The sequence below is a fragment of the Limulus polyphemus genome, unplaced genomic scaffold, assembly GCF_000517525.1.
Source record: "Limulus polyphemus unplaced genomic scaffold, Limulus_polyphemus-2.1.2 Scaffold254, whole genome shotgun sequence".
In the NCBI taxonomy this organism is placed as follows: domain Eukaryota; kingdom Metazoa; phylum Arthropoda; class Merostomata; order Xiphosura; family Limulidae; genus Limulus; species Limulus polyphemus.
In genome coordinates this window covers 58,775-74,332 of record NW_013665864.1, presented here as the reverse complement: position 1 = coordinate 74,332, position 15,558 = coordinate 58,775, and the positions used below count along the sequence as shown (strand labels likewise).

The window sequence follows — 15,558 nt, the reverse complement described above, 5'->3', positions numbered from 1 at the left end:
TAAAAGAATACTTCACAAAGTTCATTATATAGTACCACTGGAAGTACCTTAACTATAATTTACTGGAATTCCAACAGGCTTGGTCAGGAATATAATTGGATTCGTTTACTTAGGTAATAACAGTCATATAATAAGTTAATTGGTAGATACTGACACATTAAAAAAAAAGTGTTATCCTTGAATGTAGAACACTTTCACTCAACTTGTATCCACTAACACAACAACTACTACCAATGTCTGTTCGACTACAATCTCACACAGAAATTTACCAGATGCTAACACACACTAATAATTCATCCATAAATGAAATTGATTGCTTCATCTTTCATGTTTTAAACTTGTTTAAAAGAAATGTGAACTTTAAATTTACTTTTTAAAGATTTTTACATTTAATCTCACTTTTTAGGCATATACAGCTCAATATTTTTTGCTACTAAAGCCAAAATCAATCACCCAGTTTCTTAACTAATGCAAATTTTCATGCTTGGTGTGAATTATTTCTCTTTGATCTTGACTAACTGACATAAGTTATGCTAATTAACCTATCATAATAAAATATTATGAAAGTTAAGCATACAATGAGTCAATTATCATCACTGTTTCCTGTCTCATTGTTGAAATTATGTATGCCTGGTGTTACTTTGGCAGTTGCTCTGAAGTAATAACTACTACTATAGTAAAGGACAGTGCTATTTGTCAGCTATCCCTTAGATTAAGATATAAACATTTTCAAATTTATTGAGTTTGGATGCAGAGATTAGCTCAAGGGACGCTTTAACTTCCCCTGTTTTAAAAGCATGCAAGATGTGGATCACTAAATGACAATTAACCAACTTTCTTGCAGAGAAGATAGCATGTGACATTTAGAAATATAGAAATATCTTTACTGTCAACGAATCAAATAAGGGTCAGGACATCTGTGTCCTAAAGCTCAGCTTCTAATGGACATGGATCTATAATAGGAGATGCGGTTTTTCGTTTGTGTATTTTGTTTTTTGTATTTGAACCCAGGTTTGCCCATACAAGAGAGACTTAGAAAGTTTCCGAATTGCTCTAAGAATATTTCTAATAATAACTTTTGTTGTTTCAGTAAACTAAAATATTTTTCAGAACTTTTCTAATTTCTGTTGTTCTAAGTTTTAGTTTGTGTTTCAAATATAACTTTAGACCATTTAATTCAATATAGTGAAACACGGAAGTATAGCACCTGGTAGTGCTTAACTTCAATTTTGAAGTTGGCATTAGCAAGGTTATATTTGAGGTTACTTTGCTTTGTTTGAGCAATGGTAACATAGGTTTAACTTCTTATGATCCCGTTTTTGGTTCACTTTCAAGTGTAGCATTTACTTAAAGCAGATATGGTTTTCTTTCAACGTTTTTAGCTTTATCTTTTGGACTTTACTGAACGTTAACTTGGGATTTCACTTTGATTCTGAGTCGATGTTTTTTGGTTTAACTTTTAGGGGTGGGGGGAGAGAAACACACCAAACTTGTAAGAGCTTTTGAATAAAGACTTCACACTTCTCTTATCAATTGTGACACACTCCAATAAATGTTTTCCCTTGTTTTGTTCTTGTGATTGTATGGTGTTGTTATTTGTTCGTGCACTTGTTCTTCCATTGGTGTTGAATCTTTCTTCTATGACAACAAAAGTTGTGTATGGGAGACATCAATATACTCTTTGTCCAGTATTCTCTGGAACTCCAGTTAGGGGGCCTAAGTGATTCATCTGCGGGGAAAATTTTCCAGGAATACCATACTACACACAGCAATGTGAGTTGACACAGATAAATCAGGAACAAAGTAGACTTATTGGTTCCATAGAAATACTTTGTGATACCATCTTATCTTCGTGTAATGCATCCAACCTGAAATAAATTTTTAAATATCAAATGTTGAAGGGCATATTTTTCATTAATCAAACTAAAACTCACGATAAATTTACGTGGCTTTATAACTATACATGTCTGTACACTTGCGGGATTACCGCATTTGTAACACTACCTTTGGTACTAAAATGTGATAAATTTGGCCACTATATGAATAGACGTTGTTTGGCTAGCAATTCATCAGTGTTTGAATAACTAGCATCTATTTTATCTTTAGTGATGAAAACATACTGTTATAGAGTTGTCAAACATTAAGGTATTATGTCTTTAAATTCCTGGAAACTGGCTGACCACTCCAAGAAAGCATAATCAATATTTAAGTAAAATTGTAGCATATACTGATAGTGTCTTAAGCATTTCACGAAAATCACTTGCATCAGAAGTTTATTTTTCGTAGTGCAGTGGTTGTTTTGATCAGAACTATTAGGTATAAACAATAACTTGTTCCAGACTATCTTGAAGCTGAGAAGGAACAGTTCTATAGCAGTACCAACAGCTGCACTCAAAATGAGCTTTGCGTATAGACATGGGTAAGTCAGGAGAGTATAACAACAAATGACACCCCTTTTTAGGGCTAAAAATGAGTGTTTATAACTCTTCTTCTAGATGAATCGTTAGTATTACTGAGTCAAAGAAGAAAGAGGTGCTTATCCAATTACATATAATGGGATAAAAGTTGTATACTTCTTATAACAAAGTAGAACCAATTTTAAATAACTTTTCCTCATTCTTGTCTGAGCTGTTTATCAAAATAGAATACGAAAATGCAAGGTTAGGGGATATAGTAACTATACATTGCCGATACAAGTTCACCCACTGTGTCAATCATGTACTCCACTTGTCGCCATTATGAGACAATTATTTCTCTTTCAGATTCTGTATTCTAATTGGTAGTCCTACGAAATCAACTGCTGCTTCAACGGCGACGTAACCTTTCGATGTACAGCACGAATCAATATGTGACGTCGCGATGACGTGCTTTGTTTCAGTTTATGTCTGCGCAGAAAGAGCCACTCTCACCGTAACTTCTTCATTGGCTCTGATGTTACAGCAAGTAGGGATTATTTGTATGTAGATGTCTTTTACGTACGGTGAAAAAATGCACAAATAACTTAATTCAATTTGTAGTAGGTGCAATAACACCTAAAAAGAAATCCAGTAACATTTTCGTTTCTCTTTATTTAATACGTTAATTTTACGTATTTAAGGTGATTATTTGATCAGTCTTGTCCCGTAAATTCATGAAAACAGAGCAGAATAAGAAATCAATTTGAAAACGTCGACTGATTTTATGATTTTATACCTCAAATATCACAATTTAGAGTACAATTATTAAGTGAAAATAAATATCATAAATTGTGCATATCTAAAGGTTACTTATAAAGCGAAAACAAACGTTGGAAAATTCGCAAAATAAGGTTGTTCCATTTGTCGTTTTTTTTGGTTCATTTTTTATTGTTTAACTAGATCTATACCTACTATATTTTTCAGTTGAGTTTTACAACGCTAAAAATCGGGTTTCGATACCTGGGATGGGCAGGGTACAGATAGTCCATTCTGTAGCTTTATGCTTAACAACCACCAACGAAACTGCTCATAAAAATATTTTCTGCTTTGCTTTCATTGTAAATTCACTTAAATTTTATAACAAAATAAAGTACATACATTTGTATTTTATGCTAAACTATTATAATTTTGCATCACAACGCCAATGCAACTTGCTTTATATTCATATTTATCCTCTATAACAATAGTTAGATAATAAGACACGTTAAGGTGTTGTTTTTCTTGTCACTTATTAAATTCGAAGTGAATGAATTTCTTTCCTTTCGTGAATATCGCTTCTTTACTACAAAACAAACTTAACGCATCTCAGTTCTAAGAAGTTACGAACGAAAGTGAAGAGGAACATATAATAATGTGTCAACTTCACTATATCTGCTATATCCAGTGCCTACAAGGTCTTTCATCCAATATTAGGGTTCATCAGTTCGGCTGAGATACGATAGATAGATTAATGGTTCAGACGCTATTTATATTATCAAATTGTATGAGCAACTACTGTTATGGTGTGAACGAGATTAAATCGATGATTATGGGGCTCAGCCTCCAAACCTCCGCTGGGGGCGATATCCTCATACTTCCAGTGTATATAGTTATCTAATTTCTGTTGGCGCCCTGGACGAGAGTTGTTTTTTGGTTTGTTATCTTATAATTACCTAATTTCGGTTCTTAGATTAGTAACAATACGATTTAAATCGCGTTACTTGTGAACCCCCTGAAATGAGTGTCCTTAGTGTGATTGTGATATTTTATTATGGATGTCTTACACAGTTAAAAATGATACGATCTTATCAAATAGTGTTTACGTTATAAAAATGATATACATTTGCAGTTTAATAAACATGAAGACGAAAGGCGGAATTATTTTGAAACGTCGTCCTCTACACTTGAGCTGCATAAGTAGATCGTATAGCCACTAATATATTCCCACAAGTGTTTATCTAATAAGCAGTTGCCGCCCATTTCACAGTCAACTCAATCCGATTACACTACCTAAACTATCTATCAAAGCATAATTAATAATTCTGGTTTTACTCGTTCAGTCGGAGTAGATAGATACCCTCCTTTTAAAACTAAATTTCTGTTAAGTTAATTATGAAACATTTGTTTTCAGAACGTTTCGGTGACACTTCTAAATCTACTATGATGAACAATATTTTATAAAAATATACCAGGCATACTTAGATTAGACTTTTGTTGTTAGCACACTTGTCGATTCAAAATTCACTATCCCAACAGAGACAATATGGAGGGTCTTATTTCTCGTGCGTATTGATCTTATAGAGCGTGTTACTAAACGAATGTCAGTGTTCATCCGCACAGCAAGGAGTGGCTCTTGGAGCTGTGCTGCCTAGTTACGGCGTCCATTGAGAGTTGGGTGGGAGGTTAATTTCTATAGAAGCTTTCGTCAGTCCGGAAACGTAAGCGAAAGAATGTTACTGTTTAAAATGGATTTTTCTTGGAGAACACTTCTGATGCATTTGATCTTAATGTTAACATCAGGTGAGTTTGATTATTTTTATGCATGCCTTTTGCTATCCCAGTACAAAAACCGACAATCTTAATATGGAGCATTTATATTGCCAGTATACGGGGTTTTAACAGAATGTAGTTCCAAATATCATATAAAAACTTGAAATGTTTCAGCAAAAGCACAAAATATAAATGTTTTGAACAGCTAATTGGATACAGTTAATGTAGAATTCTCAGCCTTCATTGTAAAATATAAATAATGTGTACGATGTATACATTGTGCTGATACCCATTTTAAGTTTTTCCAATATTAAAGTACGTTACAATAAAACACTTCCCAATTTTACAAAATTGACACTAACATTCAGACGTGAGAGAATATCTAAAAATTGCTGTATAGAATGTATAAACAGCATTGAGGTATATAAATATAGCAACGCTAGTGAGTTTAGAGTAGACCAAAGTGTAGGTAATCAAACTTTGCATAAAAAAGGTTTGCTGAGAGGTTCCCAAATTCTGTGTCACGTGATTCTTATAATTCTACTTACTTTAACATATTGGGGAAGATGGCACGATTAGAAAAAGTAAACTAAAACAATAGGTCCAAAGTAATTACTTCAAAATTTGTGTGAACACATTTCATCCGCCATCTTGGATTTCATATAACTCTTGATTAGGAGTGCAACAAAATCAGCTCTAAATGAAAAGTTATTAATGTGTAATTATTGATAACGTTATCTGGAAATAAAACGATGCTTGTTAGTAAATATGACTAAATAGACAAGATAGGTTGATTTTTTTTTTCAACACTGCAGATATAGAAACATATATTTAGTGAAACCCCAGGCGATCGATACTTATCCTCACGAGAATCCACGAGGGAAATGACTGAACAGTATTAAGAATTTTCCCAATATTATCTCTCAAGGCACGATTAGCCAATTTTATATCTGCTATTTTCACTCAGCCGATTTAACATGAAAGCCTGAAAAAGTTTAGATTTAGTGCTGTTGGGTCACGACATTATTCACCGGTCGAATGTGATAACCTTATAGAATAGTGCCTGAAGAGGCAACTTTAGTCTCAGTACGGTAGTCTACACTTTTTAGTTTTTCAACTACAAATTGGTGTTCCATGCAACTTTGAGAAAGGTGTATACTGTTAGCCCATGTTTAATTTGACCACACTTATCTTTGGTTTCGAATTCCATCATTTTTCCTCACTGTCGTGATGAATTTGCTATATTATTAAATTACCAAGTTTTCATTTATTCGGCGCTTCTTGATATTTGTATACTTTTACATGTGTAAGGGTTTTCTCTTCAGAGTAGAATGGTAATATGTTGGATTTGCCTATGGCAATTGTAGTTCCTTGTTCAGAGTAGGATGGTAATATGTTGGATTTGCCTATGATTATTGTAGTTCCTTGTTCAGAGTAGAATGGTAATATGTTGGATTTGCCTATGGCAATTGTAATTCCTTGTTCAGAGTAGGATGGTAATATGTTGGATTTGCCTATGGCAATTGTAGTTCCTTGTTCAGAGTAGGATGGTAATATGTTGGATTTGCCTATGGTTATTGTAGTTCTTTGTTCAGAGTAGGATGGTAATATGTTGGATTTGCCTATGGTTATTGTAGTTCCTTGTTCAGAGTAGGATGGTGATATGTTGGATTTGCCTATGGTTATTGTAGTTCCTTGCTCAGAGTAGGATGGTAATATGTTGGATTTGCCTATGGTAATTGTAGTTCCTTGTTCAGAGTAGGATGATAATATGTTGGATTTGCTTATGGATATTGTAGTTCCTTGTTCAGAGTAGGATGGCAATATGTTGGATTTGCCTTTGGTAATTGTAGTTCCTTGTTCAGAGTAGGATGGTGATATGTTGGATTTGCCTATGGTAATTGTAGTTCCTTGTTCAGAGTAGGATGGTGATATGTTGGATTTGCCTATGGTAATTGTAGTTCCTTGTTCAGAGTAGGATGGTGATATGTTGGATTTGCCTATGGTATTTTGTAGTTCTTTGTTCAGAGTAGGATGGTAATATGTTGGATTTCCTTATGGATATTGTAGTTCATCGTTCAGAGTAGGATGGTAATATGTTGGATTTCCTTATGGGTATTGTAGTTCATCGTTCAGAGTAGGATGGTAATATGTTGGATTTGCTTGTAGGATTAATAATGCATCGCTTATCCGAAAAAATATGATTTTAATAAAATATTGTTGCGGATGAAGTTTAAAGGTCATCACAGTCCAGATTTGTGGTGCAAATACTTGGTCGCAAGTATATAATGATAGCATGTTTATTTTTACTACACATACTTGGTAAAAACCAGTCACAGTACAGATTTTTATAATTTACTTACTGTTTGTTAGGTAGATTGTTCGATTAATGAAGTATACCCTTTCTTCTGACTAGCAATCCGTCATGGCGACCACAGAAGTGGTGACGTCCTACGCAATGCGTCTGTAACATTAGTACACGACTCAGTAATTATTTCTTTGTTAAAATTAATCACCAGCGGATGACTCTCTGATGCTCTTTTTTTTTGTCAACACCTTTGACATTTTCATCCAATTTTATATAAATATATAAAAAAGTCTAGTTTAAATCAAGCATCGAAAACTTGAAAGTGAATACACAGGTAATTAGTTTCCTGGTAAAGAACATTGATTTAATTTAAAGGACAAAAATAACGAATGCCTTACGCTTAGAGTGATCAAATATCCAGTTAATATCGTGACGGTCCCTTTTTCAGATCCATGCCCTTAGTACCTTCTAGCTTTAAATTGAGACAACCCTCGTTTCAATTTTCATTTAAAAGTATTTTGCATAGTGTTAAATATCATAATTTTACACGCCAATTAAGTATTTTATCGAGTTTTACTTCAAATAAAATAGAAATTACTGAAAAATTTTAAATCTTTTTTTAGAAATAAATGGACTGATAAACACGAAAAAGATCTTAAAAACTTCTGAAAGAAAGCATCAAAATATACTCTTTCGCCCCAGTTATTAAAAAACAACGCAGTCAAATATCCTCCTCCCTGAAGTATTCCCTCTCTCCTTGGCCCTAACTCCCACTTCCCGTTTTTATCATTTTAAGGACCTATAGTAATTGCAGCCTTATCGAAAAAATAACATATACTATAGTGCTCTAGTCACATTTAAAAAAAGACGATATCTCTAGAGTTTTTTTAGAAGACAGTCTTTCTTAGACAGCTAAAACCCAAAATGCTCAAGTAGTGATTTTTTTATCCGTGTGATTCTACTTTATTTACAAGTACTGGGACTATCTTGTTTCTGTTATGGTATTCTACAGATAGTATGAAAATATTAAAAATGTTATATAGGCGTGTGATTTTTCATAATTCTATTACCACGTATTTCGTCTACATTAAGAGTATCTCGTAATGACACGTCGTAGCTACTGACGACATTCTTCATGTAGCAACTATTTTTGTGTACGCACGATCGTCGTGGCAGGCCTGATTATGTGGCTTTGGTACAGTTGACGTTTTATACAGATCAATACACTCGCGCCAAAAGACTTCCTTGAAACAGAACTGGGCTTGATAGGTTTCAGTCCTGCAAAACTGCAAAATTCAACGTTAACTTATGAACAATCGTAATTATATTTTCACAATTCTAATGGAGATTTCGAAGTTTATAGTAAGTTGTTTGAATTGTTTAAAGCACATCACACTTTTGAAAGACTGGGAAATAAAGTAAACTTATCTGTTAGAACAAATATATGTATAAATCCCTCAAAATATTTTTCTCCTTTACCAATCCACAAAATAATTGTGCAAAACAGTAGATAAATACCATTTAATACATAAAAAGGAACTTTTATTGCGTGTCGTCCATTTTCAACCATTACTGGTACACCATATCATTTATTAATAAAAGAAGCTTTTCGAATATAATTGGTACTAGATGTACCATGAATGACTCTCTTAAACTGTGCATGTTTCATAAACGAATGTGCATTTACAAAACTACGAAAGATAAATCAGCTTATTCAAAATCGAACTAACCTGGAAAGCTTTAGACATATAGGATGAGAAATTGTTATAATTTCTCCAAATTAGTTATTCCAGATAAAACTTGTGATGCCTTAATTACTGTGTTTTGTGCCTCGTTCAACATTTTGTACTATCAGTTGTGTTATGCAACCATATCATACATGTTATACCCATTAGATGAGCCTTAATTACTGTGTTTTGTGCCTCGTTCAACATTTTGTACTAGCAATTGTGTTATGCAACCATATCATACATGTTACACCCATTAGATGAGCCTTGATTACTGTGTTTTGTGCCTCGTTCAACATTTTGTACTAGCAGTTGTGTTATGCAACCATATCATACATGTTACACCCATTAGATGATACAGTTGTGTTATGCAACCATATCATACATGTTATACCCATTAGATGATAAAAAGGGAACATCTAAGTTTCTCTAGTCTTGATTATTCATTTGACTGCCTGAGGGCCAAGGTCGCCCCATATGTTTTTTCTTTAGAAGAGATTATTGTACCATGAATGATATTATGAAGAGCAGCAGTGCTTCTGTTCTAGCTGCAAACCATGTGACTGACTGGGGGCCTGACCCACCTCTTATTAATATGAGAGTGACCCTTAATCATTTGGATGGGTTGTGTATCCGGGAGGAGAGAACTATGTATACAATTTATAATATATTTTTGGTAAGTATAAGAGGTTTTGGAGAAAGTTCAAGTATACAGAGAATTTGAAGATTTAAGATTTAGACAGAAAGAGACAAACAGAAATTGTATTGAGATTATATAGTGGTTATGCAGTTCTCAGTTTCATGCACGGAATTACCTTGATATTCCACTCCACATTTTCTGTGATACTAATCTGAAAATAACCTACTTTTACTGCAGACTGAACGTCATTTTATTATGTTCTTCCTATATTTTAAGTGATAAAACTATTTCAGATTTGCCATTCCAAGCCTCATTTGATTCCTCGTTCCAATGTTCAGTTCAACAATGGTTTATCATGATCACTCCATTTTCTGTTTTGATATTTCCACACGTTAACTACTTAGTAGTAAATGAAAGTCATCCATAAAAACATATGATGAATTTTCTGCATATGTTAATCTGTAAGCAACCATTAGATTAATACACTTCCCTCTCCATATCTAATTGTAGAACATCTTTCTGATTTTCCATTTATTACCTAAAACTGAGACTCTTAGCAACAGCCTGATAAGAACTAAACTAAACAAATTCTAATACCTTTATAATATGGTTAGAGTTAGACTAGGGGATGAACCATATACTTCAAAATATGAGCATTTACAACTTGTATATGACTTGCATCTGTAACTATTAATAAAAGTTTCATTTACTGAAATCTACATTGTTTCCCCAGTCACTACCACGGCTGTTGTTCCCTATTGTTCTGTTACACTACTTCAAGTAAGTCTTGTCTGTGCTAACGTATGCTTTAAAATGTTAGTTTGTTAGTGTGCGTGTGAATATCTTAATATGTACTTGCTGCGATTCAGAATAATTATTACCTTATCTAACTAGCTGAGAGCTTCCACAAAAATATAACAAACGAAACCCGATTAGGAAGTCTTTGGAAAGGTCAGGTTGACTTTAAATTATACATGACCTTTACGAGTAATAACTATAGAGTCAGAGAGGTAATATATGTTAAGGATACCAACAGTCCATAATTACAAGGCGTTACCAAAACCTACTCTTTTTCTAGATGATAACATTTATCTGGTGATTAACACCTACAGCCTGCTAGTCTTCCCCGGAAACTTCCCTGTGAACTTTATACAACATTGAAGGTGTACTCTACAGAAGATTTTGGATTTGCACAGAATTCTACAATGCAATCTTAGTTCTCTTCTATAAAATGGTGATAACAGTACATCTAAACCTCTTATTTCCTTTACTACCCGAATGAAAACTGAAAATATGCCCAAATGGCCTTATGTATTGCAAGCTGGGGGGTGGGGGATGGGGTAGCCCCCCTTGTACACTTATGTTTCTTTATATTTTAAGTAAAGAACTTTATCGAGTTCTATAACAGATACGTTATTTTTAGTTTATAATATTCACGTTTGCAACTTTTAAATATGTTATTGTTTCGCAAAAATAATTTCTTGTTCGCATTTATTAAGGTTAACCAGAATAATATAGAATGTTACACTAGAAGATGTTTTATCAAACGATGGAAATATGGTGGGTAAAGGTTATGTACAAGTGCGCCCGCAGGAAGAGGCAAGAGGGGGCATTTGCCCCCCCTTACATTTCACAGAAGGTTTCACGTGTTTTGATGTAAACTTAGCATCGTAGTTAAACTAAATATTTTGAGTAATTTTTACTAAAACTTTAAATTTGTGTTTGCGTTTTAGCGCACATAACACATATTCTTTTAGTCTGTTGACTTACGTTGTAAAAGTTGATCCCCTAAATACATGTCCCCCCTCACGAAAATATTTCTTCATACTTACCGCTGTTTAACCGGGGGACTTCTAGTTGTAAAGTTAGATAAAGGCAAATGAATAATTTGATATTATATTTTTGGAAAGGTTAACTATTGAATTATGCATAAATATTAATTAACTTTAGACTTAATAGGCAAATCAACAGTTGTAAATTTGAGTAGGAAAAGTAGCTGTTAATATCTAATAATTGATCACATGAAGGGGCTCACCTTATTAACCTAGTCGTTGATGTTCAAATGAAAAAAATGTGAATTTGGACACAAAATTCAAAACACTAAGATGAAATATGTTCAACAAAGATAAAAATTAAACGTACAGTAAAAAGCCAGAAGAGAAATTAAAAAAAAACATTGACAAAATTATATAGAAGAACAAATGATTACATTATATTTATGGCATAATTAAAATTTAAATAAGAAGGATTACACCACATATAGCAACATCACGTACGTTTGTTTATAATGACTGACTTAGTTTTTATTTGGTTTGTCTTTCATTTTATACACCTCTTTTCCAACAGCGTGCGCTTCTTGTCCATTAAATTTTGTCACGTGCATATTTTGGTCCAATTACGCCACATATAGCAACATCACGTACGTTTGTTTATAATGACTGACTTAGTTTTTATTTGGTTTGTCTTTCATTTTATACACCTATTTTCCAACAGCGTGCGCTTCTTCTCCATTAAATTTTGTCACGTGCATATTTTGGTCCAATAAAACCCTTTTCTAGATTAACATTTAGCTTGTGTTTTATTTAACAGGCTCAACTTTCGTCTGCCAGTTTTGACCGACATAATTTTATAAGCGCAGCTCATTCTAAGATGTTGTTCCTGCGTAGCTCAGTGTATGTGAGAAGTCAGGTTTATTTCTGAATGAAATTACTAGCTCCTTTACGAATGAGTACGAGAGTAGTCCATTAAACACTTCAGACGATTAGCAAACACGTCATACACAAGTGGAAATTACCTCAAGACAGATGAATGAATTGCTTGTATGAGATACATTGCATTTCTTAAATCTAGAGTTAGTGTCATTGCGGTATGTCCATTTGTTATAATGTTAACAGAAATAAATTCCAACTTTCGTATAGCGTCTAAGCATCTGTTGCAAAAGGTTGATAATTGTATTAATTTTTCCCTAAAACTCTATCCCTCCATACAGAACAATTGATGAATTAGGTATTTGAAGAATGATTTCTTCAAATCAAATAACCTGTTCAGGTTTGAGCAGTTACTTTTTGTGTTTTTTTTTCAGTTTTTAAACACACGAATTTCTAAAAAAAAAAAAAACTATAAACTAAAATCAAACACACAAGATGTATATATATGTCAATAGATATTACAATTTAAAAGTATAGATTAAAATTATCAATGTAAAGTCGCCAACATTCCATCAAAATAATTTTCTTTACAAATTAATGTCATTAAGAAATAACATGTGGACATAACGAAATGTTATTCTCGAAATGGAATTTAGTGATGAAGTAAACAATCATTGAAAATTAAATACTCAGATTATATAATCTTTATAATTTATGATTTAACATGCCAAGATACCTTTAATGACATCATATTAAGTTAACGTGATACTGTATATTACTTATTAATTGTGTAACATTTGGGCTTCCAAGTTTCCAGATGTTGTCTTGACAAGAACAAGACTGGAATAATTTGTTTTGAATTTGGTTCCAATTTTGCGCAAAGCTACACGAGTGATATCTGCGCTAGCCATTCCTAATTTAGCAGTGAAATACTAGAAGGAATGCTTACCGCCAACTCTTGAGCTAATATTTTACCAACGAATAGTGGGACTGACCGTAACATTATAAGGCCCCCCACGGCTGAAAGGGTGAGCATGCTTGGTAGGGCGGAGATTCGAACCCGAGACTGGAATGAACGTAATTGAATCCAATGTCCTCCAAGCTACTCTATTTAGTAAAGAAACTGAAAGCTATCACATTTTTATCAGCCGAAATGTTATCCCATTAATCAGTATATGTATATATATATATTTACATAGTTGGCTCACAGTGACCAACCACTAAACTTTTTCACCAGCTAGCATTTGTATATAAAGCTACAGATAATGTAACATGTAATATATAATAAACTTTCACTCTCTTCCAATACCCCAAGCAGGAATATATCTGGTGAATGGAGATAAATAACACAGGAAAGTAAAATCAACAGGAAATACACTATTTTAAATTAAGATTCCTAGTTAATAGCAAAGTTACGTCTTTTGACTTTATAAAGTCAGGTTGTCATGACATGAAAACGCTTTGGAAACTTGTAGTTTTATACACCAGAACATTTCACACATGTCTATGACATTATAAATCTAAAAACAAATATAATTTTAAACATAGATAACTCAAAATAAGACTAATATTTTTATTGTTGTTTCTTTGATTTTAGATTATAACCCAAGTGCAAAAAATATTTTCAAAATATTGTAGTAGATAGTCTAACATCACAAAGTCAAAATCAATGACCTAAGAGTTAAAGAGTTATATTCTCTAGAAACTAACATGAACGTTTATTATTTTATTAGATAGCCTAACATCACAAAGTCAAAATCAATGACCTAAGAGTTAAAGAGTTATATTCTCTAGAAACTAACATGAACGTTTATTATTTTATTAGATAGCCTATCATCACAAAGTCAAAATCAATGACCTAAGAGTTAAAGAGTTATATTCTCTAGAAACTAACATGAATGTTTATTATTTTATTAGATAGCCTAACATCACAAAGTCAAAATCGTTGACCTAAGAGTTAAAGAGTTATATTCTCTAGAAACTAACATGAAAGTTTATTATTTTCGCATTTCTCATCAGTACTTATTTACAGTTTTCGTTTCTGAGCGTTTACACACCAAAAATGGTGTATTCATAATTTCAAATGCTTAACGCATTAGAACATAATATCACATGTCTCATTATACTTGTTATTCTTAAGGGTAACCCATACTTTGTTACTTTAAAGTTATGTGTTGTAAAAAGTATTGTATTAAAAGATTACTGAAGTAACCAGTGTTTAAACTTGCACTTTAGGGAATTGTTGGTTTGGAATTAAGTAAAATACTACACGATGGGCTAAGTGTGTCTGCCCACCACGGGTATCGAAACTCAGTTTCTAGCGTTGTAAGTCTGCAGGCATACCGATGTGCCACTGGGGGCTTTTGGGTATTGTAACGCAGCAGGTCAGGTATGCTCTGGCATCTGGTAAAATGCTTAGCAGACAGTGAGCTACTTAGCGTAGTGGACAACTACTACATATTCTTCCCACTGGAAACTAAAATCTATTCAGTTAAGAATAAAGTGTGAAAAGCAATAGCAATCCGTTCTTACGAAATGTCATTACACTTTCTATGCTAATAATCAAAAATAACAAAACAAATAGATATATATTTCACAAGAACATAATTTTATGAAGACTAAAAGTAATTCAAATGACAAAGGTGTCGAAAGAACAAAGAGATAACAAAAGTTTGTTTGTTTCAGACTTTTTACGCAAAGCTACACAAAGGATTATCTGCGCATAGCCATTATTAATTCCGAATTGATAGACTAGAGGGAAGCGGGTTATCAACAGCATTAACCGCGAACTCTTAGGCTTAGAGTATCTGACGGAATAGTGGGATTTTACCGTCACTCATATAATGCGCCCACGACCCCATAGTGCGGAACGCGTTTTTAAGGTAAAGGACTACGAGCTTAAAATCCTCGGATTCAAAGTCCTAACGCACTTACCACTGGGCATTTCCTGGCCTAAAGGCTAAGAAAGATACTCTAGAGGTTCAATATAATCTCAGTTCTGAATTATGTAGTCCGTCTTTAGTAAATTCAAATGTAATATGTATGCATTTTTTCAAATTGTGCACAAAAATAGTTTTGGAAATAAAAGAAAATAAATAGAAGAAAAGAATTATCTGTAATTTTCCTAAGTATTTTTTGTGTTTGTTTGTTTGAAGTTAAGCACAAAGCTACACAATGGGCTATCTGTGCTCTGCCCACCACGGGTATCGAAAAAAATCTAAACCTATTACATACTAGCTGAAGTTTTTGTTCATTTTCAGGAGTTGCCGAAGGATTCTTAATTTTAATAGGAGAAAGAAAGAGGGCGGCA

General features: G+C 33.2%; 1 protein-coding gene across 1 annotated transcript in view; it reads left to right on the top strand.

Annotated features, from left to right (window-relative positions):
• The first annotated feature begins 4,784 nt into the window (after positions 1 to 4,784).
• The window catches only part of LOC106478834, a 67,099-nt gene continuing 56,325 nt past the window's right edge, over positions 4,785 to 15,558 (top strand). The window contains exon 1 of the mRNA XM_013939408.2: positions 4,785 to 4,955. Within this exon, the coding sequence (XP_013794862.2) occupies positions 4,886 to 4,955 (70 nt within the window). The 5' untranslated portion in view covers positions 4,785 to 4,885. The remainder of the gene's footprint in view (positions 4,956 to 15,558) is intronic.